Source organism: Cynara cardunculus (genome assembly GCF_001531365.2).
Source record: "Cynara cardunculus var. scolymus isolate 2C chromosome LG 16, CcrdV1, whole genome shotgun sequence".
Lineage (NCBI taxonomy): Eukaryota > Viridiplantae > Streptophyta > Magnoliopsida > Asterales > Asteraceae > Cynara > Cynara cardunculus.
The window spans coordinates 1,541,900-1,566,429 of NC_037543.1; the positions used below are offsets into that span (position 1 = coordinate 1,541,900).

Below are 24,530 nucleotides of genomic sequence, written 5' to 3' on the forward strand. Positions count from 1 at the left end.
TATATATATATATATATATATATATATATAAAGATGAAAATTGGACTAAAAACGAATTTGATTAAAAAAAAGGCTATTTTTGATGAATCTCTATTTAATATTAATTCTTACATATATACAAAGATCCGATTTAATTAACAATGGCGAGGTACTCTAAGAACCGACACCCGTCCAAATGATATGATGTTGAGTTGTTGACCGTTGACTGGGGAAAACATTAAGAAGGCAGAATTAGTCAACCATTTCGGCACCGGGGTCAAAGCGACGTGGGTCTAATCGTCTTCAACAAATCCACGTGAAAAGATTCTCTCATATTCTTCTCATAAATTATAATTTAAAACTCCTTTTTTTCTTTAAAAACGCCACTCACATGAATCAGATTATTTACCCCAAATCCGTACGTAAATATATAGGTGGAGGTTTAAACAAGATTATCTTTATTTTATAAGAATGTGAGAACATTTTTATTACATGTGATAATATGTGTGAGAAGACCTTGTGATGTGTTGACAATATGTTCTACGACTTAGACCGTGCCAAAGCTAAATGTTGTCTGCGTCTATGATTTAACATCATATGTGATGATATTGATGAATTATAGTATTATATCAACAACACTCTTATCACATATGATAATACTTGTGAGGGAGCTTAGGGTGCGTTTGGTATGCAGACTACATGGGACGGGACGGGACAAAAGAAAATAGTCCCATGTTTGGCATGCCATGGACAAAAATTTCATGGGACAAGATGAGACTATTTTTAAATTTGATGGGACAAAACTTGATGATTTTTGTTCCATCAAAAAAGGTGGAACAACATGGGACTAAATACAAATTTACTATCTTACCCTTGTTTCCAATAGATTCCAATAGAAAACCTAATTACAAACCCTCCTTTAAGGGTAATATGGTCATTTTAACAGTTTTATTCTGTCATGTCCTAGTCTTACCAAACATGGGACAGACAATTAGTCATGTCCCGTCCCGTCCCCTCCCATCCTGTCCAGTTTAGTCTGCATACCAAACACTACCTTAGTGGTGTAAGGACGACTTGGCCCGCAACCAAAATCGCATCGAAAATCGTCCGTGTCTCTGATTTAGTATCACATGTGTATCATATGTGATGAAGTAATAGTATCACATGTGATTATCTATAGTAAAAAGGTGTTCTCGCATTTTCGTAAAATGAAGGTATTCTCGTTTGAACCATTCTCTCTCTCTCTCTCTCTCTCTCTCTATATATATATATATAGAGAGAGAGAGAGAGAGAGAGAGACTTGGGAGCACGTGAGACTCAATCCCATAAGATCATTTTTTTACACTTGAAACTTCACAGTAAAATGTTGTGAATGTAACCTTCACATTGTTTTTGCTATGAATGTTCTGTTTTTTTTACCTTCACAACGTTTTGCTGTGAAGTTTCAAGTGTAACAAGGTGGTCTCACGTATCTCACGAAAACAGTTTGGTCTCACATGAACCTAACCCTACATATAATTATATAGTTAAAATATTAATATATTTTTAGAATGTTATTTCATATGTAGTATAACGTATATTTATTGATACTCAATTTTGTCAAGAAACATGATATTTGCAATACAAAAAAACAAGATGCATATGAATAATATTAATTTAATATTAAATAATTTTTAAATAAAATTGGTTGATTTAGGGGTTGTTTATCAAACGCTTACCAAATTATATTATTTTATCGGATGAATACGGTAACAACATTAACCGGTAAAGACCATGACAAATAGGGGGTGCTCATGGGTTGAGTTGATCGGGTTGAAGACATTCCAACCTAATGCTTACGGTTTGAAAAATCTTTACCCAACCCAACCCAAAGCAAAGTGCAACCCAACGCAATCCAAACCGTACAAGTTGGTCGGTTTAGTCGGGTTGATACTTTGGTACATTAAAATATTATTCTAACTCTACTCATAATTTTTTTTCCATCATTAACCATTTGATACAACTTACCCATACTTTTTACGTATATCACATTCAATTAATTTTCTCAATTTACATATATATGTTCACAATTACTGAACATATATACAAATGAGTTATATGGAGATGTGAATAGATTGAAAATATGTATATAAAAAGAGCTCGTGATAATGTAATTGTCTAATGTATATATTAATAAAAATTCAATAATCATATTAAATCCAAGAAATAAAATGATATCGGGTTCATCGAGTTGAGTTGTGTTCAAATAATAATAACTCAATATCTACGGTTTGAATTTTTTTATAACTCGATTAGACATTGAATTGCTCCAAGTTAAGTTATTTCTCGTTGGTTTGGGTTATGTTGATCGGTTTATTGGGTTGGCGGATTTTTGAACACTCATAATGACAAAGATCTGAGAGGGTGTTTGTGATTGCTTATCTGAAATAACTTATGCTTTTATACAAAAACACTTATTAACTTATTATAAGTCATAAGAGTTTAATTTCTTTAAAAAAAATTATTACCGGTTTGGCACCGATATAAATTATCTATCCAAACACTCAAAAATGTTTATTACCATTATCACACCGAAATAAATCAATAAATTATTTTTATAAACAATTTCTAACACGTCTTCATTCTTACTTAGGTTTGACTAATATAAAAAGAGTCCAAGCACCGCTAAAGGGAGGTGAGCTGGAGAAAAGGGGTAGGTGTTGCATGTGATGGCGGAGCAGGATGTATAGCGTGGGGATAGATTCTTGGGGAATTTGGTAGGTGTTTGGAAGTACCAAAGACAACCGTGGATCAAAAATCAAGGGCCCTACTTTCTGGGAACAGATTTGTAGGCTGTCGCGTCTGCATCGTATCATATCAATTTCACCCATTTTGTTCTCATTTTCTTTTTATTTTTATTTTTTTCTTTCTAAAAAATATATTTTTTTGTAATTCATTCAAATAAGGGATTTTTATTCATTTATCGCTGTAAAATACAAAAATCGTCCACATAATTTGGGGTTTATGTAATTTTAGTCCCTATAGTTTAAAATTATACAAAATTTCTTGTGGTTTCAGTTTTGCTTTGAATTTGGTCACCGGCTTTAATGACGATTCAATTACTCTTGTTAAGTCACTTGAATATCCAACTCACTATGTAAGCCGATTAATCCTAGGACGACTACTTGCTTTGCAGATAGTCCGTAGTCACCGCATTTGAACATCCGTGACCACAAGAGGATTTTTGTTTCTTCTTGTATTTGAACCTAAGACCTCAAGTCACTTTACTTTAGTCATGCTAGGGTATTTTGGTAATTTTCTATATTTTTAATTCTTTTGGATATATAAAAGAAATATATGTAATTGTGTAAAGTATTTATAGAAAAAAAAAAACAAAAATTACAGCACACATACCCTACGATCGGCCCTCCACCTCCTTCTCCGACAAGATAGGTATGATTTATCAATCAAATTTTTAGCTATGGTTTTTTTTAATCTGGTGAATCTGATTGTACATGCTATAAAAGTACTAAGAAAGAAGGTTCAATTGACCAAGAAGCCTTTGGCCTAGCGGTATCATAGTTTTTGGCCTCCTAAAAGATTAGAAGCACCAAAGTTGAGGAGGGTATGTGAGTTTTTTTGTTGCATTTGTCGTACATAAATATTATATACTTCAAAAAGAAAAAGGTTCAATTGTGTATGAAGTTTGGAATCCGATGGATCGACTGGAGTCCAGGCGTATCTACTGCTCTTGCGTAAATCAAACAATTATATATAAATCTATATGCGTATGTGTGTGCATACGCACATGAACATGAGTGTTACTAACTTATACAATGAGAACATTAAAAACACAAATGAGGTAAATCGACCAAATTGCCCTCACATGAAGGACACTAGCAAAACCAATTTATAGTCGTTAGGATGATGGATCCAAATCCAAAGCATAATTAAAACCGCAATTAAAAATAAGGAAACGTTTGGTTTGATGGAATGGTTTCAGAGGATTTGGATTTCGTGGTGGAAGGATTTGGAATTTAAGAGATTTGGATTTGAAAGAATTTATGATTCTTTTATGTGTTTGGTTTGTAGAATTTGAAATGACATTGAATTCAATATTCTTTATAAAAATAAAATATAATGAATTATAAAAATGATTAAATTACTTTTATATTAATTGATTATTAATATAAAAAATAAAGCTATTAACATATTTTAAAACATTATTACATACAAATCCTACGAAATTCCGTTAAATACCAACCACTCCATTGGATTTCAAAATCTTTTATTTGTAATGGAAATATTAAGAAATAGTAAATTGTATGAACTTAGATAAGTCACAAGTAAGTTCAGGGCTGTCCCCTTAACATGTTAAATGTGAGATTTTGAACAAGACCTCCAAAATTTTGGGGTCCAAATTTACATATGTTTAGGGCATGTTCTGTGTAAAACTATAGCCCAAACTGTTTAGATTCAAATTGTTAATTGCTTAGGTTTAGATTCAAATTGTTAATGGTTTAGGTTTAGGTTCGGTTCAGATTGTTGATCTTTTAGGATTATCGTCCTTTTGTGCTTAACATATATGTATCATTGTTATTTCTTATGCAATGCTATCAAAAGTTCTGGACGTAATAGGGCCTCCGAAAGGATCGGAACGTCCCTGTAGGCTGCAGATAAGATGCCTAATGTGAGGATCTAGCTGTTGTTTCATGCCTGGATCACCAGCTAAGGCCCCTAAATGACTGCTTAGTGATAAAGAAGGTAAGGGTGCAGAGACAGGCAGGAGGTTTGTTGAAATCCCGAAATTTCAAATCCAACAAATTCTTAAAACCGAACGTGAGATTGAAATTGAATTCAATTCTAAACTCTTTTAAGGGACTGTTTGACAGTTGTTGAATGATTTGATGCAAAATGATTAAGTGGTCAGAATGATTAAAATGCTCTCATGATATAGTGCAAAATGAAATATAATTGTTTGATAATTATTTACAATGAAATTAGGACGTTGAATGGTTAAGAGAGACCTATGATGCAAAATCATTCACAAGGTGTTAGAACCATTAAGAGGTAGACTTTTTTTTGCCAAACAAGATTTATGTCTTAATGATTCAGAGGCTCCCTCTTAATAGAACAATTAAGAGGTAAACAAACAACCCCTAAATCCAATCTAATTCAGTCCTGTAAATTAAAGGGGACCTTAGTAAAGTTTAAAAATAAATAAGGTTTAAATTGTAGAAACGAAAACTATAAGGACTAAATTTGTAAATTTATTCCTATTTATAAGAACACACGAAAACAACGCCATACTAGCGACCATACCTTCTTACTATCTCCTCACACATTTTACTTATCTCTCTCTCTCTCTCTCTCAACACACACACACAAGCACGAACTGTTCGTTTTTCTCTCACTAGAATGCATTGCGCAACAAACTACTCGCCGGAGCAACTGCCGATCGGCCACCGGTAGTCAAATTACAGAATGGGAAAGACATCGAAATTCTTCAAATCGCTTTTAGGATTCAAATCCACCGGCGCACAGCCGTCGGGTTCAGACGGTAACAAGCAACCAAAGCGACGGTGGAGTTTTGTGAAATCGCGCAGAGAGAATCAGAATCCTACACAACGAAACAATTCCAAATCTGTCGTCGGAACCTCATTCCATCATAATCATCATAATAATTCCGATGAGAGGACGGAAGGCGGCGAGAGAAACGACTCAAATGAAGATTCGAACAAGCGTGCGATTGCACTTGCTGCGGCCACCGCTGCGGTTGTCGATGCGGCCTTGGTAGCAGCTCAGGCTGCCGCTGAAGTAGTACGGATGACTAGCAGAACCACCGGCTACGGCGTTCACCACGAACTGGCTGCCGTCAAAATTCAATCGTGTTTCCGAGCTTATCTGGTACGTTACGCTTTGATTCATATCATCCTTTCCTAAAACCAGAAATCAACTTCGATATAGTTGCAGTATGCCAATATCTATCCTCAATCACCGTTAAGTTTTGAGGGTAGTTTCGTCTTATCCAGAGGAGTACTGTCTGCATATTCGTGTCGTTGTGCTAAATTAACGGTAAACGTCTCAATAATTTCTCTAAGATAGATAATAAATTAGACTCAACTAACACTAAGAGACTTTGCTTAAAATTTCATTATTAACCATATTGTTTAAGTATTCTATAATTTATGACTTCAAAAGACTTTATTAAATATATTCATATAAAATAATATTAATTTAACCTCATTGATGAAATGAATAAAAACTAATTCCAAGAGAGCTCAGATCGAATCGGTATTCTATTGTTTCATTTGAGACCTTGGATAGTGGCCCTTCCAGTGGGGGGCTCCCACGACGGGCTATTAGCTCAGTGTGTAGAGCACGCCCCTGAGGTGGCTTTTTAATTCCGTCGTCAAATCCCAGGACTTGACTTAGCACAGGTGGTAGAAACTACCAAAGGGCAGGGGGGAATTTCCGGAAAATCATTTCTCTCTTCTTTGGCGAGAATTTTAGAAAAAATTTCTCTATATTTGAAGTTCTTTTTTTATGTTTCTCTAAGTTAAATAACAAGATAAAAGAATCTCTTGGAACATTATAGAGAACAAAAACTTTATTTTCTATATTTAAAAAAATCTGTTAGAGATGCTTTTAACTTCTAAATTCTAAATTCTATTTTACATATTTTGTGATTGATAAAAATAGTAATAATAAATAACCACAAGGGTGGTGCGTTGGTTTGAGCTTCACTTCAAAGGTCAAAAGTACCTAAAGGTATCAGGTTCAAGTCCAAGGAGGAATAAAACATAAGCCTTAGAAGTCACTATCTGCAAAGCAGGTGGTCGCCTTAAAATTAGTCGGCTCTCATAACGAGTTGGATATCCAGGTTAATAAAATAATAATAATAAAATTTCTCATAATTTATAATTTATGTCATCATTTTTTTTTTAAATCATGAAAAGCATGAGTTTGTGAATGTTAGACCGTAAGATTTGGACCATTGTATGCGTTGGAACCTGCTTCTTTTATCGAGAGCTTTTTCTAAAGAGTAAATATGGAGTTCAATATGTTTTTACATGATATTAGTTCTATCATTTTAAGGATTAGTCACTCTCGGGGACTATGTACTTCTTTAGCTTCATCGACAATCTAGGACAATATGTGTCAGTTTAGCATCTAGCCCCATCGTCGTTCTTACTTACCGGGTAAGACTCTCAGTTTTTGTCTTCTTCTTACCGGGTAAGACTCTCAGTTTTTGTCTCCTTACCGGATAAGATTCTTGGTCCTTACATCCGGTAAGGTAATGTGATTTGGTAAGCGCTTACAGTGGCGGATCTATAAACTATTATGGTTGGGGGCACACTTAGGAGGGTCGAAATTTTTTCGAAACCGAACAATTCGTCCGAACCAAAAAAGGTTTCGGGTTTCCATTTTCAGGTTTAAACTGTTCGGTTAACCGAATAAAGATAATTAATGCGGTTGAAATAAGCTAGGCATTGACTCTACAAATGCATTGATGTGGTGAAGAGTGACTTCTAAAGCTTATGTTTTAATCTTTTAGTACTCTTCTTAAGATGAGCACCCAAGGAGACCTACCAACTAGGAATTATTCTTTCTGCCTGATCATATAATTCACAAATAACACTTGGATCTTTAATTGTCTTGCATACTGCTTTTYAACACAAAATTGCAAAATTAACCTAACATTTCCATTTGTCTAACATTTTCATTTTCCTACAAAATTAACCTAACATTTCCATTGGCAAAATTAACCTAACATTTCTATTTTCCTACAAAATTGCAAAATTAACCTAACATTTCTATTTTTCCTACAAAATTGCAAAATTAACCTAACATTTCTATTTTCGTACAAAATAGCAAAATTAACCTAACATTTCTATTTGTCTATAAAATTGCAAAATTAACCTAACATAAAGCATTTACCAAAATACCAAATCATCAATTGTGAAGCAAACAACAAATCATCAATAAGCAAACAACAAAATCAAAGAAGTAACATTTCCATTTGCAAAATTAACTTAACATTTGACATTTTCATCTGATTTGCCTTCAAAATTGCCTATAAAACTAACCTAACATTTGACATTTCCATTTGATTTGCCTACAAAATTGCCTATAAAATTAACCTAACATAAAGCATTTACCAAATCATCAATAAGCAAACAACAAAATCAAAGAAGTAATCAAAATTAAAGACTAGAATTTGGAAATTAGAATTTTTACCCAAATTATTTGCTTTAATCCAGTGACTCCAACTCCAAGTCTCCAATTCCAGCCGCGCCCACAGTCGAAACTCGAACTCAAGAACAAGATAAAAATCAATGGTTTAGCAACATTTTTATTTGCCTACAAAATTAACCTAAAATTTGATTTGCCTACAAAATTGCCTACAAAATTAACCTAAAATACCTAACCTAAAGCATTTACCACCAAATCACCAGTAAGTTATAACTTATAAGCAATTAGCAAACAATAAATTACAAAATAAAAGAAGTAATTTGGAAATTAGAATCTTTACCCAAGACCAAGAGGCGACTGGCGAGAGGCGAGAGCCGAGAGGCGACTGGCGAGAGGCGAGAGCCGAGAGGCGACGCCGACTGGCGAGAGGCGAAGTCACGAAGAAGTAGGCTGTAGGCACTAGGCAGCGTCGCAGTCACAGGCTCGCAGCGATGATGAAGAAGAAGTGGCCTGAACTGAAGTCTCGTGAGTGATCTCGTCTCGTCTGTCCCGCTGTGCTATCCGTCGTCTTCAGTCTTCACTCTCGTTTCCGTCGTTCGTTGTTCAATCGTTCCCGTCGTTCGTTGAATGGTGAATATCAAACTGGTAAGTGAAGAGGGGCCTCTTACCTCATGATGTTGGGGGCCCAATTACACTCAATTAAAAAATACGAGCAAAAAAAATTTGGGCTTTATAAATTAGTTTTTGTTGGGGGCCCAAAACCCCAACCAGCTTCAGCCTTCAAGTACATCCCCCTGAGCGCTTACCCGAATAAACGTTTGGTAAATGATCCCTAAAGAATAATTTTATTAACGACGTTTCAATGTTTTATTGATTTGTAAATTACAATATTATAAATTATACTCTTTTATGTAGAACAATATTTTGCATAACAGTTGATTTCTATTTTGGGACAGAAAGAGTGTTCATTTGGAATATTGTGTAAGATGGGCACAGATTCTGATATATTGTCACTAAAACTGATAATCATAATAATCAGATTTATGAAATATTTATATATATTTTTCATAGAATAAAACAAAATAAAATTTAAGATATGATTGTATTTTGAATTATTGGAAGAACATGATAATAACATATGTCCCATGCATTTAATGGGGTTTGTTTTGTTAAGATGGCAGGTAAGTTGTCATGGTCTTCTCCTAAAATTGGAACACATTTCAACTTGTATTGGATGGCCACTTTCTTTTTGGGGGTTTTATTCACATATTTATTAGTAATATTCCATAATTAAATGCACAAACAATATCTCAATTATTGACGTGATATAATATTATCTGATTTTATCTCTCGTTGTTTTAGTACAGGGATAAGCTACTTGCATTTCCTATATATTGTTAACAGCATCCATAATGTATTTTTTAGTGAGGTTTTTGAGAGGTCTTTCATGAGGTTTTTAACATAGTGAGAAGATTTTTAGTCAGACATCATAACTGCACGACCTATTTTTTCAAAGATTTTTCATATTTAATCATTTTTAGGTTTAATATGCTTTTGTCTGAAGGGGTTCTAATATGAGATATGAAACAAGGCCCTCAAAATTTGTGATTCAGTTATATATGTTTTAGCCTTAACCGGTTATACATGTTTTAAACTTTGGTCCAATTATAGTAACTTTAATTAGGTGAAATTTCATATGTTATAATGTTATTTTAAGACATTTTTGTTACTTTAATTTATAAGAACTTTAATACAATATATGATATGATCATTTATATTTTGTTTTATTTATTTACTCGTCCAATCAATTATAGTTTTAGGGGTGTTTGGGATTGCTTATTTGAAACAACGTAGTTTTTCTACAAAAAATGTTTATTAACTTATTATAAGTTAGAATGGTTTAACTTTTTCAAAAACTTCTTATTACCGATTTGGCACCGGTATAAACTGTTTATCCAAACACTCAAAAATGCTTATTACTGGTGTCACACTGGAATAAGTCAATAAGTTGTTTTTATAAGCAATCTCAAATACATTAACCTCCAGAAAATATTTGAAATGTCAATGCTTTCCAGTAAATTTGGATACATAAAAGTTAGTGTTTTATATATACAACGATGGCTTGTTTGTTAGCAGCTTTATAATCTTAATAAGATACGTAATTTATTTAGTCAGTATACATGACTGTTTGGTGGTGGCTTAATGATATTGAAATAGTCTTATATAATAAGCTTTTAAGGGAAACTTTATGCAAAAAGAAAAAAAAATTCCCGAACCTATCCCATCTAATTAAAAAAATGCTCAAATAAAAACTTTTCAAATATATACAGATAGATTTATCCATACAGACTAACTTTATTCATAAATTTGAATGTGTAGGCGAGGAGAGCGTTGAGGGCATTGAAAGCACTGGTGAAGCTTCAGGCGGTGGTGAGAGGTCATATTCTAAGGAAACATACCGCCGATATGATGCGGCGTTTGCAGGCGTTGATACGGGCTCAGGCACGTGCACGTGCACGTGCTTTGTCCACCAAATCCTCTTCTCATTTTCACCACCATGTAAGTTTCTTTCTTTTTTCTTTTTGAATTTAAATTCTAAATATCCATCTTTTTGTATTTCCGTACAAAGAAATCTATACTACGATAATAATCGTTCTACTATGTCTAAATTAGAGATTATAAAGCCCGGACTTCTTTTGACGTGAACCCAGACCTTTTAAACCTTTCTTTAGTGAGTAGAAAAAGACCTGGGCTTTAGACCCATATCACACTTTGGGTCGAAAAATAGCACTTTTTCAGTTAGAAAAAAGACCCGAGCCTTTTTAGGCCCAGGTGAGGCCTTGAGTTGAAAAGGGAGAAAAAGACTTCAGCTTTTTTAGGCTCATGTCAGGCCTTGGGTTGAAAAGGGTCTGGTTGGCTTTTTTAGGCCAAGTTTTTTCAGGTAGGTTTTTTTTTTGGATCAAACCTTCCTCCAAGGACCGGGATTTCTAGGTTTTTTCTGGTAGGGCTTGAGCCGAGTTTCAGACTTAAATATTTTTTGTGCATCTCTAATCGGGATGAGATATACCAAGCTCGTTATTACAAGAAATTTATTGTTGGTGTAACGATGTTCAGGTGGTTGTTGTTTAGTTAAGAACCCTCGATGGTAAACGCTTGTGGGCCATAAGCATTGTGTGCACATCCGGTGTGCGTACGTAACTTCATTGGAAAATAACTTATTTCATATTTGCAGGGGCCTCAAACTCCTGAAAAACTCGAACATTTTCCGCATGCTAAACAAGATCATCGACCCATACACAAGGTATGCTATAAGTATCATGTTTTTTTTTTTCCCATTAAATAGATAACACGACAACTAAAGTTTTATGTACTTGTTACTTACATGTCTTAATAAAATAACGCTAATGAGTTTCATTAGCGTAGAAATGGAAAGAATCTTTATGTTGCAAGTTGTCAAAAACATAAAAGGCAAATTGAATGAAAATAACGTAATTTTAAAATCTTTATTTTAGTATCTCAGATATGACATCTCAAATATTTAGGTACCCAATTTACATCTCAAAATGCATGAAAATGTAACGTACTTTGACTCGACTCTTATTTTGTGTAACATACTTCTGAAATCTTTATTTTGGTATCTCAGATATGACATCTTAGATATTTAGGTACCTAGTTTACATATGAGAATGMATGAAAAAGTAACGTACTTTGACTCAACTTTTATTTTGTGCGTAACATACTTTTAAAATCTTTGTTTTTGTATCTAAGATATGACATCTCAAATATTTAGGTACCCAATTTACATATGAAAATGAATGAAAACTTCACGTACTTTGATTCAACTCTTATTTTGTGAAGCACACTTTTAAAATATTTATTTTGGTATATCAGATATGACATCTTAAATATTTAGGATCCTAGTTTAAATTGTGTGAATATAAATACGTAACAGATGAATATTCTTGTTAATGTAAGTAAAGATAAAAGGAATTCAGTATTTAGTTTATCTGATTTTATTGTTTTCACGTTTTCTATTTCTTGAAGGCTAACATGTATTTAAACACGATAAGTTGAAGTTAACCTGACTGTATAAAAATGCAGAGGAATGGCTCAAAATCGTACGCCAACTATGGTTTAACTGATCACGAAAACGACAAGATCGTTGAAGTTGACACCGGAGAATCCCACGTAACAACTAAAGGAAGGAAGCTCTTTCAATTGGACCCGAACCAAAACAGTTTCGGGTATAGTCAAAGTTTTACTACTTCAAGAGGGTCAACGGTTCAACCAACGAGCTCGAGCCCTTGTGCTTCTTGCGAAGTGAATTCTATCGATTACTCCATCAAAGGCGAACTATCTACGCCCGTTAAGAGTGAATGCTCGAGAAGTTGCCTTAGTGGATACTCAGACCACCCAAACTACATGGCTAACACCGAGTCATCGAGGGCTAAGGTCAGGTCGCTAAGTGCTCCAAGACTAAGGACTCAGTTCGAGATTTCTAATGCAACAAAGAGGGATTCGAGTTCCAAATACGGTTCAGGTGGTATGCAATGGGTTCCGACCATTCGGGATAGTTTCGTTAGGAAGGCTTATCCGGGATCCGGACGGCTCGATCGACTCGGGATGCCGGTTTTGGCTATGGAGGAAAATGAGTTCTGTGTTGGGTATTGGAATTGATCCCAAGGGAGTGATGATTTAAAGTAAAAGCAGGAAGAAGAAAAAAAACATGTTATAGTTCTTATGAACCAAATTTAAATATTTACCCTCAGAATAAAATAATTTTATATAGAGAGATTTACGATTTTCAGTCACTATGGTTTGTTAATAATTTTGATTTTCGTTCATGTGATTTAGAAATTGCGATTTTCATCTTTATGGTTTGTAATTTATTGTTATCTTCGTCTCTATGGTTTGTAATTTATTGTTATTTTCGTCTCTGGACTAATTTTTAAGTACAAGGGATCAAAATAGTAAAGAATTATAAACTAGAGAGATCGAAATAACAATAAATTATAAATTATAAACATAAGCATAAAAATAATAATGAATTATATAAACCACAGAAAAATCACCAAATTTTAAAACATAATTTACTCTTTTATAAGAGTTCGTTATAGGTATGCAACTCGAAGCATGTAAGAATGTAACCAAAAGCTAGTCTCGAAACAGAAACCCAACATCGTTTAGTGTATATATATATATATATATATATATATATATATATATATATATATATATATATATATATATATATATATATATATATATATCATATGTGGGGTTTGTGTAAAAAGGTTAGTTATCGGCAACTTTCAAGTTAGCCCACACCATTGCATCCCAAAAGTATCATGTAAGAGACAAATCAGGTATACAACGACCTATTAGATAGCTGATTTTAAATGCATGGTGCTCACAAAAAGGCTAATTCCCAAAGGAATTGTAGCATCTGGATTAGGATTAATATGCTTAAATCATTCATCGCCAGTTATACCATCTTGAAATCAACTATACTACGCACTAAGAATATGAACATGTGTGGTTTTTTAAACAACCTTTGCTATATAGTAGATTCTCTATACTATAACTCTAAAAATAGTAAAAACAAGAGAAAACACCAAGTTTGAAGAATTCTAAATAATTTGATGTGAAGAGAGAAAAGTAACATTTTTAGGTTCGTGAAAGGTGCAATCGTATTAGTCTGTTGTGTGCCATCGTTTGAAACTACAATGAGAGCATGTTTTTTTTGGTAGAATTGGTTTGCAAGACTTTTATCTCACCCTAGACCCAAGTTCGAAATGTGTTATTGTCATTTTCTTAATCAAATGGTGTCACCGATTGATTTTTTTGTATATCTGCTTCTTAAAGTCAAACGGTGCCACCGTCTTAAAATTTTTCCCTATAGTTTTTCTTAAAGTCAAATGGTGACACCATTTGAAAAAATTTATAGTTCTGTCCCTGAACATTAGTGTAATGACTTTTAACTCGTCAATCGATATTAAATCATTTCTATACGTGTGAAGATGATTAAATAAAAAAAATTCTTCAAAGGATAAAGAGGTGAGACGATGTTGTCCAAATACAAGACAGGTCTCAGGTTCAACTCTGACCCCTTGTTAGTCTCGGCCACTAAGTGAACCAAAAAGATATCCCTTCACTGATATCCTTTAAGACAGGTTTCGTGTGTAATCGGTTGTGGTTGCCATTAACCTTTTGCCGAAATTCTTCAAAAGATAAAAATAATGTTTTTTGATGTTAAAATGATAAATACACATACGCTCTGCTAATTTCAACACCAAGATAAAAAAAAATATCAAAGGGTCTTTGACCTAACGATATATTAATCTTTGGCCTCCTAGCAAATGAAGGGTTCAAACCTCACAATATATGAGGAGGTTGTGTGAGTTTATCTGTTTACCGTATATAAATATTATATACTTACAAAAATGGAAAAAGGAAAAAAAGAAATGACGCAAAATATTAAACCAAAATTTTAGCCGCCCAATTCAATAAAGAAAAATAGACCACAATTAAACCCTTAACCATGATTTTAGCAAAACAAACACCTAATTTTTCTCCCGTTGCTGAATCTGAAAAAGATTCCGGTAAGGGGGGATTTAAATAATTCCTAACATCACCACCATGCCACCACCGGACCCACATCATCCACCGCCACCGCCACCACCACCACCGGACCCACATCATCCACCACCACCGCCACCGCCACCACCGACTACCGGACTCTTACGATGTTCCTACAAGAAAGGCAAACACGCCAAAGTCTTTCAAGCTGTTCGCTCTGTCTTTCGGTCATTCCCAATCGTGTCACCAACTACATGTCTAACCCCATTGATCCCCGTTGGCCGACTACCAGACGGCCAAGGCCAAGGCCAAGGCCACCGGACCACAAATTGTGTTACCGGGACTCTATACGGCTACAGAAACGGCCCTGTAACCCTCGCAATACAAGAGAACCCCAAAACGCCACCAATGATGATCCTAGAATTGGAACTCGAAACCGGCATCTTACAGACGGAAATGAGTTTAGGTATGGTCCGGATCGCGTTGGAATGCGAGAAAGAGCCGGAAAGATTCAAGGTGAAGCTTTTGGATGAGCCATTATGGACGATGTTTTTCAACGGTAAAAAGGGGGGTCTCGGGGTGAAGCGGGATGCAACCGAGGAGGATTTGAACGTCATCGAGTTGCTGAAGCCGGTGTCGATGGGTTCCGGAGTGTTGCCGGAAAAATCCGGCCCAGATGGTGAGATGATATACATGAGAGCCCACTTTGACCGTCTGGTGGGGTCAAAGGATTCAGAGACACTTTATATGATGAGCCCTGATGGGAACCGTGGGCCTGAATTGAGTATTTTCTTTGTACGGATATGATCTTCATGTTGGAATTGGATCATTTTTTCTTTTGTTAATGAGTGAATTTGGTTAGGGTTTGTAAAATATATTAGGAGGATATAAGACCTTGGATGGTTGTTTACGGTAGGATTTAATTTTCGATTGATTTGTATATGAGTGGTTATGATTTTGATTCGAGAGAATGCTTCTTGGATCCAGTGACGTATGAAGATGCGAATTGACGTCATCTCAAGCATCAACCTTGTTGGATTCCTACATTGACTAGATAAGGATCATGAAAACATATATATACAGAGAGAGAGAGAGAGAGAGAGAGAGAGAGAGAGAGATATTAGGTTTGTAAAGTTTTGTAGTAATTACATGGTTTGTATTTGAAACCCCCTCTCTCTCTACATATATATATATATATATATACACCTCGCATCTCCTCTCTATAAAGGTTCTTCTCTAAAGAGATTCAAAAGCATTCAATATATTCTTGCATAGTAGCCGGGGTCTACCAGGGACTTGACACACTATGTTCTAGAGGGAAGTAGCCTCTGTTTGAGGAGCGTGTTGAAGTCTCACATCGGCTAAATACATACCATCAAACGTGTGTGTGTGTGTGTGTGTATATATAGCATAACTATCTCTCTCTCTATAAGGGCTCCTTTAGAGAGAGATTTATAGGGTTTCAAATATCCTCACAAGATTGTTTCATGAATGGGAATTTACAATACGTAACAAAAACATTATTGGAAAGATGATCGTGGAAAATATGATATTGGAAGTTTTGTATTCAAAGGAAACATGTCGAAATACCGAAAAGACTAACAATGAAATTGTTCGTTTTGAAGACACAGGCCACACGCTCGGGTCAAACAGTCAAACAAGCCAACTTGGTCTGAGTCGGCCTCTCAAGTTTTTCCACAAGCGAGTGGACTCACACATTACCCCCAAATTCTTCAAGGGTATATACTAGAAAACAAGACATTATCGGGAAGCATTTGCAACCCTTGAAAGCAACAAAAGAAATATATGGAACTCAATCTGACTATTTATGGGTGGATACCTTGTATGTGTTGCTATTCAGGTTTGGAGCAGTATCCCCATGGATTCTGGCTTGCCCATTTCCATTGGTCTCTACACATCTCTTCTATCCCATATTTTGCCCTGTATATCAGACCCCAAAATCAGTTCATTTAAGCCAATCTCATAACTATAATATTAAGCAATTCTCCCTCCAACACAAAATAAATGTAAAAAGGCGCGGAATTTTAGAAATGTGTAATTATTAGACTTTTTAATTATTTAAATAACAAATTTTACCCTTAATAATAGAGGGTGTAATAAATTTTTTCATCTCATAATTAAGGGTAGAGTGGATAAACCAAAAAATCCGATCGGATTTCGGATATGAAACTGAATCCCAAATTTTGGGTTTCAGATTCGGGTCCAGGTACAATTCTAATGCAAAAAGTATATATATTCAATCGATTTTGAGGATGAATCCAGTCAATCGAAATGAATGATATAGAGACTAGTTTTGTAAATTATAAAAGAATACAACCGACTAGGATCTAGGATTTTCAAAGGATAATTAGATAAATAAATATATTTATATAATATTTGAATAATATTTCGGGTTTTCGGACGGGTTGGGTAGCCCAAAATCAAACCCAACCCGGACCGAATATCCAACCCCCCCCCCCAATTGACCGGGTTCCGGATTTCGGGACCAGTGGCGGATCCAGGAAATTAATGAGGTGAGGACACGTTGGATGGGATTTGGGGGAGGGAAGCATGTGGCCATATGGGACTGGCAGAAACCATATAAGACGAGGTGAAAATAGAAAATTTAAGCTAGTCAACAAAGGTTTTTGGTTTTTGACTGGGGGCCTTTCCCCCACAGTGTTTAAAGCTTGGATCCACCCCTGCTCGGGACATTCGGGTTTTGCACAAACTCCCTATTTTTCGGTTCAGGTTCAGATTTCGGACCATTAGGGTTATGCATACCCCTAAGAATAGGAACTAACGAAAGTAGTGGACTTGTTTCGGGACAAACTAGAATAGAAATACGGACACTTGTTTTGGGATGGAGAGAGTAACAACTTACTTCCATTGAAGCTCTTTCTCAGCTTTATCTGTAGATGCATAAACTTCTGTTGCATCTCCTGGCCTTCTTGGGCATAGTTTGATGGGAATTTTCTGCAAGAACATGTGGCAATATTAGCGCAGGCTTAGATTAGACAACAAACGTGTGTATCTTTATTTGACCGTATGTGAGAACCTTTCCGGAAGCTTTCTCAAAAGCAGCCACCATTTCAAGCACGGATGTCCCCCGACCGGTTCCCAAATTGCAGGCAAAACAACCTACCACAAGATGCAAATTAGAATGGTATGCAAATGCAGGATGACCATTTTGATTAAATGTAGAGAAGAAGAACTAATTACCTATTTCCTGTTTTGTGAAAAGCTTCTTTAGTGCTGCAACATGACCATCTGCCAAATCCATGACGTGGATGTAATCCCTGACCTATTAGCATCATAAACAAAAAAAAAATATTAAAAATAATCGAACTTCTTATTTTCTGCTTAATTGGCTTTTTGATGAACAAGTTATATAGATAATAGATAGACCAAACCAAACCAATATATCCCATCCGGAGGTGAGATCTGAGGAGGCAAGATAATAGATAATAACGTCACAAAATACATACCGCACTACCATCTTTTGTCGGGTAATCATGACCGTAAACATTTAGCTCGGGCAATCTTCCAACAGCGACTTGTTGTATGTAAGGCATAAGATTGTTTGGAATGCCCTTTGGATCCTCACCAAGTTTCCCACTCTCATGAGCTCCAACAGGGTTAAAGTACCTCAGCAATATAATTTTCCATTCTGAATCCGCCATATGAATATCTCGTGCAATTTCTTCGAGAAAGAGCTAATCAATAAAGAAAATTATTTCTCCATAAATAAGTTAGGGAAGAGATTCAATTGCAAGATTATAACTCATTTAAAAAATTATGCCATTTGAGGTTCATAAACAACTGGGAATATGGAATTTGTTGGACGTGGTAGGCAAATTGTTGAACCATACAAATATAGGACACCACTTTTTCCAAAGTCTCTTACTGAGTCAACTCTCAACTCATAGACGGTAACTATTACTGTGGCTTTGTGATTAATGATCCCAACAGAATTACAGGTTGACGACAAATAAAACATCTCAAGGGAACCAAGCTAATACCTTTGTGCGTCCATATGGATTCATGGCCTTCAACTCAAAATCCTCGACACATGGAATTTTTTCGGGCTGCCCATAAACCGTTGCTGAAGAAGAGAAAACCAACTGCAAGCAATCAGATTCATCTCATAAGTAAAAAGGCAACTGAAGTTGGACAAGATAATTGAGGAACTGGTTAGTCAAGGCTATCTTGTGGCAACTGTGACGTTTTTTCCTAATAAGAACTTTAGGTATGAATATAAAGAAGACATGATCATTCTGATCTTGCATCCTTTGAAATTCTCAAAAGGGCGAGATACAAGACCAATAATGTCAGAATTTTGATGGATTCAAATAGCAGTTTACTGCGAGAGAAGTTTTGGGCAGCAGACCACGCTCAATAATAGACGCTTATGAATGTGTTTCATGTCATAGAGTGTGAAGGGTTGTTGGAGAACAGCTTGCTCCTATCCAACCTCTTTTTGGAGTATATAATATTTATACACGACAAATACTCACGCACACTCTTCCGGTGATGTTTGAATCCTTGACCTCCTGGGAGGCTAGGCTCTACCGGTAACCTGGGTACCGCTAGGCCAAGGACCTTTTGGTACCCTATCCAACCTTGATAAAGGTTACGATGCATTTCCATGTATTTACAATTCCAGGTAAACCACTACCATGACATAATGGTGGTAACTCGAAACCAAAAACAGATTCTACACAGACCTTCTTACAATTGTACTTCTCCATGACCTGGTACAGAGTAATTGATCCAATCAAATTATTATCAAAATAACGGAAAGGATAGATCACACTTTCACCAACAGCTTTGAGGCCAGCAAAGTGTATCACAGCATCAAACCTATACCATCATATCACCAAAAGGTTACAGAAGATCATAGAAGTGCCCAAATAAACAAAGCAAATTCAGAATTCATAAAAGAGCCGATAGCTAGAATCAGTAACCAGCTTCTCATTCCAGATCCTTTGTGTATGCCTCGGTTCTTTTGAAAAAGTTGTTGAAAGGCAAATGGGTGGCAAGGAAATAAGACTGAATGGAAGTTACTGAATTATCATAACAGCATTTGGAAATAGAATAATGCAACTTGACATACTTATTGAGGGAAAATAACTTCTCTAAATCGTCCTTGTTCCTGATATCACCCTGCAAAGGAACACCATAATCACAACTTTTAGCCCATACTTGAGCCCTATAATGTGCTTGCTACTAAAGAAAAAAGATTAGCAGCTGAACTCAAGGTTATATGTTGGGACCGATAATCACACACAATAAAGCAGTGTGATATTTATGTGGTTCAGTAAAAATGCTTACAGCCACAGGGTTGCGAGGTTTGATTATTGATTCTTTGACTTGTAATACAGGCACAGGCACAAGTTCATAGAAAACTTGCAGCCTTTTATTGGTTTAGCATTCACATAGAATTTTGTACAAGACAGAAAAACATGTGTTTCCAACGGCAATCAGGACCGGATCTAGCGAAGTCAGGGACCCAAATTAGACTCCAGTAGTTCAACACCCAACATATACCACAAAGCACACCAATTATATCTTCAAATTCTGAAGGTGGCATAAAATTTGAATGCTAAGTTTCAATACCTTCATAATTCTAACAAATTAATGAAAATTAACTAACACTAACAAACAGTTCTCAGTGATCACTTTGAATTGACTAAATTGCATCTTCAACTCAAAACTCTAAACCCTACTGATTCATTACAAGCTCCAATCAGCGACAATACATCAAATAAATCTACATATCTCAGGATCATACCATGATTTGCACAGTTAACTTCAGTATTCCAAAATTTACATAAGATTCAAGGATTTCTTAACTTTCATCTTCAATTATTTTATAGTCCTCGCACACTTTCCCCTACTGAGTCATTAGAAGTACTAATCAGCGACAATATATCAAATAAATCTACATATCTCAGGACCATACCATGATTTGCACAATTAACTTCAACATTCCAAAAACAAATTAAATCAAGTAATAAATCAAAATTAATAAACCTAAACGACGCATATGACAAACGAATTTCAATTTTAAAGTATACACATATAAACTACGCAAATTTCATGAGGAGAAACTAAAAAGATGTTAGACATCAAAAGTTTGCCAAATGGAATTGAAGATTAAGTGAAAGCGCGGTAACGACTAAATCTCTGACTCTAAGAACAGCTTCTTCGACAGAATTATCAAGGTTATCGATAATGGTGACCTTAAACCCTTGATTCAAAAGTTGCACAACTGTGTGCGTTCCTATGAATCCAGCATCTCCGGTGACTAAAATCACCGAAACCGTAACAGAAATCGATGAATAAACGTGCGGAGACAGAATTTTGATATCGGAATTACACAAAGAGAGCAAGAATTTGCGTGAATTATCAAAACATTCACAATTCACACATATCAATGAGATTAACTAACATTAACGAACGGTCCTTAGTTATCACTCAAAAATCTAAACCCTACTGATTCATTACAAGAACCAATCAGCGACGATATATCAAATAAACCTAAATATCTCAGGATCATACCATGATTTGCACAATTAACTTCAGTATTCCAAAATTTACATAAGATTCGAGGATTTCTTAACTTTCATCTTCCATTTTTTATAGAACTCGCACACTTTCCCGCCGGAGTTAATAAATCTCGTCCAGAAACAACTTAATCCAAGTAATAAATCAAAATCAATAAACCTAAACGACGCATATGACAAACGAATTCAATTTCAATGTATACACACACAAACTACGCAAATTTCATGAAGAGAAACTAAAAGGTTTACCAAATGGAATTGAAGATTAAGTGAAAGCGCGGGACCGACTAAATCTCTGACTTGAAGAACAGCTTCTTCAACAGAATTATCAAGGTTATCGATAATGGTGACCTTAAATCCTTGATTCAGAAGTTGCACAACTGTGTGCGTCCCTATGAATCCAGCACCTCCCGTGACTAAAATCGACGAATCCATAACAGAAATTGATGAACAATCGTTCATAGAAAAGAATTCTGGTACCGGAATTACTCGAAGAGAGCGAGAATTTGCGTGAATTTTGTCAGAGAAATGGTGGAAGAGTAGTGGGATGGAGACGTCTTCTTGGATAAGCGCGCAAATATTTACAACACGCAAAAAGTGAACAAGTGGATTTGTTAGCCAACTTTTTGGTGTAATGGAGGGAAAATAATATACACATTAAACTTTTTTTTAGTTTTTTTTAAGTTATATTTTCTAATAAGAAAAAACAATATTTTATCTATATTATATTATAAAGCATTTAACAAAAACTCTTAAAAATTATTTTTTATGTGTAAAATATTGTTTATTAATGCATATTACTTAAAACTCAAGATTATAAGTAGATTGTGCGTAAGTACAACTTATTAAAGCTCCATATCTGAATTCGTGTAACTAACTTAAACATAATCAAATACATAATAAACATCTCATTTTTAATATAAAAAATCTAAAATATAATTACGATAATCATTGAGTTCTAACAGAATACTTAATTATTATCTTTATAAAATGTTATATTATTAAACAAAAAATAAATTATTTCGTTACTAACCGTAAATTAAATTATACTTTAAAAAATAACTTAAATAAATTGCATAAAAAATGTGAACTTTTAAATAGTTGATTTGATATTAATATTGATATATATATATTTTTTTCAAATTTTTATGATATATTCAAATTTATATTTTATTCAAAAATAAAATCATTATTGTTTTATTAAAAACACATAAAATCGTATTATAACATCGACATAGTCAAATAATAAAATTGAACATTAAAATCGAGATGTGTCCCCCTACATTACACGAGTACTCTTCTAGTTATATTTAAATTTATATAATTATTTTAATCACATTCATAAAATTGTATTATTACAAAATAATTGGGTGAAAATTTACAAAAAAATTATTAAGACCCTGAATACACGTAAATTTGGGCCTCAAAATTTCAGGGACCCTATTTAAAATCTCACACTTAGCATGATAGATAATGACACATGTTAAAAACATTTTCAACCATCATTTATAATTTACTTTTTATTTTTATTAAATATAAATTTTAATTTTTGCATTAAAATCTACATTCTTGATTTATAATAAATGTTTGCATCTCGTCACATTATAAAGATACAGAATAACTGTACATATTCAAAGAGTTTCGATTGAGAACCATGTAAATGTTATAAATCATATGAAACAATCTTAACCATCTATCTAACCTAATGAACATCTGGTTTTATAAATATCTCGATTGCTTCTTAATTTAAAAACAATTGTCATAATAAATTAACTCCATCTTTTTCCATAAAATATTTGGATCTTTATGAATGAACTTTTATCATTTTTCATAAGGCAAATTGCATGAAAAAGTAACGTACTTTAACTTGATTCTTATTTTGGGTAACGTACTTTCAAAACTTACATATTGGTACCTAAGTTGTAAAGTTTTAAACATTTAAGTACTCGAGTAACTTGTTGAAGCATTAATAACGTACTTTAGCTTGATTCATATTTTGGATAAAGTACTTTCAAAACTTTCATTTTTGGTACATAAAATGTAAAGTTTTAACATTTAAGTACTTAGGTAACGATTGAAAGATTAAGTAACGTACTTTAACTTGGTTCCTATTTTTGGTAACGTACTTTCAGAACTTCCATTTTGGTACCTAAGATGTAAAGTTTAAACATTTAAATACTCGGGTAACTGGTTGAAACATTAACCAATTAACATGCTGATGTAGCGAATGATGATATGAAACTAGGTTGGATAGCAAATAATATTGAGTTGAGTACCACATCATCAAGGTAAACGGATTAATGCATCAACCGATTACCCGAATACTTAAATGTTTAAAACTTTACATATTAGATACAAAAATAAAAGTTTTGAAAGTACATTACTCAAAATATGGATAAGTTAAAATGTGTTACTTTTTCATGCAATTTACCTTTTTTCATACAAATCTAGACTGTTTTCTTAACATAACTTCTGTAACATCTATATGATCTGTATTTAAAACCTCCCATCTATATAATTAGATGTTCGTTATCGAAAGTTTACGTGTACGAAATAATTTGTCGTTAAATAGACAATATAATTGCGATATAGATTTTTGACAATAATTGGTTGACACTAATTGTGGACCCATGTGTTTTTAATCTGAATATATATTATTTCTATAAAAAAAATAGATATTAAATCTATATAAATATATGTATTTATGAATCTAAGTTATAAATTATTCATATGAATACAACATTAAATGGATTTTTTCAATAATTTATATGTGAATATAAAATTTCAAAACGTAATATTTTTTTTCAAACAATCTTCTACACAATGTTTTGTTAGTTAGTTAGCAGCTTAATAGGGCTCATAGCTTATTCGGTCAATTATACATGATTATTTGGTAGTTGCTTAAAGAAATAGAAAATAATTTATTCAATAAGCATTTAGAGGAAAACTTTACGCAGAAAGACAGGTTTTTTTCTCCATATTTACCCATCCCAATTAAAAAAACACGTTCCTTAAATATATATGGAAACCTCTACCAAGCAAAAACCTTCTCAGTCTATACAAACAGATTAATCCATATAGACAACTTTTTTCCAAAAAGGACTTGGGAGACGATTTGGTTGGTTTTCCATCAAGTAAAGTTGTCTGTGTGGATTTTGTTTGTATATATTGAAAGAGTTTTTCATAGATGTAAGGAACGTGTTTTTCACTTAGAAGGGGTAGGTTTTG

General features: G+C 34.1%; 3 protein-coding genes across 3 annotated transcripts; 2 read left to right on the forward strand and 1 right to left on the reverse strand.

Moving 5' to 3' along the window:
• The first annotated feature begins 5,319 nt into the window (after positions 1 to 5,319).
• Positions 5,320 to 12,879, forward strand: LOC112529766 (protein IQ-DOMAIN 14-like). The gene is made up of 4 exons (XM_025141159.1): positions 5,320 to 5,865; positions 10,534 to 10,713; positions 11,387 to 11,455; positions 12,256 to 12,879. The coding sequence occupies exons 1-4, from the start codon at positions 5,443 to 5,445 to the stop codon at positions 12,829 to 12,831; spliced, it is 1,248 nt and encodes a 415-aa protein (XP_024996927.1). The 5' UTR covers positions 5,320 to 5,442; the 3' UTR covers positions 12,832 to 12,879.
• A 1,914-nt stretch (positions 12,880 to 14,793) lies between these two features.
• Positions 14,794 to 15,675, forward strand: LOC112529559 (protein MIZU-KUSSEI 1-like). The gene has a single exon (XM_025140880.1). It carries the CDS (start codon positions 14,794 to 14,796, stop codon positions 15,538 to 15,540), a length of 747 nt encoding a protein of 248 aa, XP_024996648.1. The 3' UTR covers positions 15,541 to 15,675.
• A 581-nt stretch (positions 15,676 to 16,256) lies between these two features.
• LOC112529244 (bifunctional UDP-glucose 4-epimerase and UDP-xylose 4-epimerase 1-like) lies at positions 16,257 to 21,875 on the reverse strand. The gene is made up of 9 exons (XM_025140421.1): positions 21,552 to 21,875; positions 19,850 to 19,899; positions 19,461 to 19,596; positions 18,756 to 18,857; positions 18,222 to 18,449; positions 17,956 to 18,037; positions 17,792 to 17,874; positions 17,618 to 17,709; positions 16,257 to 16,674 (listed from the first exon to the last, which is right to left on the reverse strand). The coding sequence occupies exons 1-9, from the start codon at positions 21,762 to 21,764 to the stop codon at positions 16,587 to 16,589; spliced, it is 1,074 nt and encodes a 357-aa protein (XP_024996189.1). The 5' UTR covers positions 21,765 to 21,875; the 3' UTR covers positions 16,257 to 16,586.
• Between the last annotated feature and the right edge of the window lie 2,655 nt (positions 21,876 to 24,530).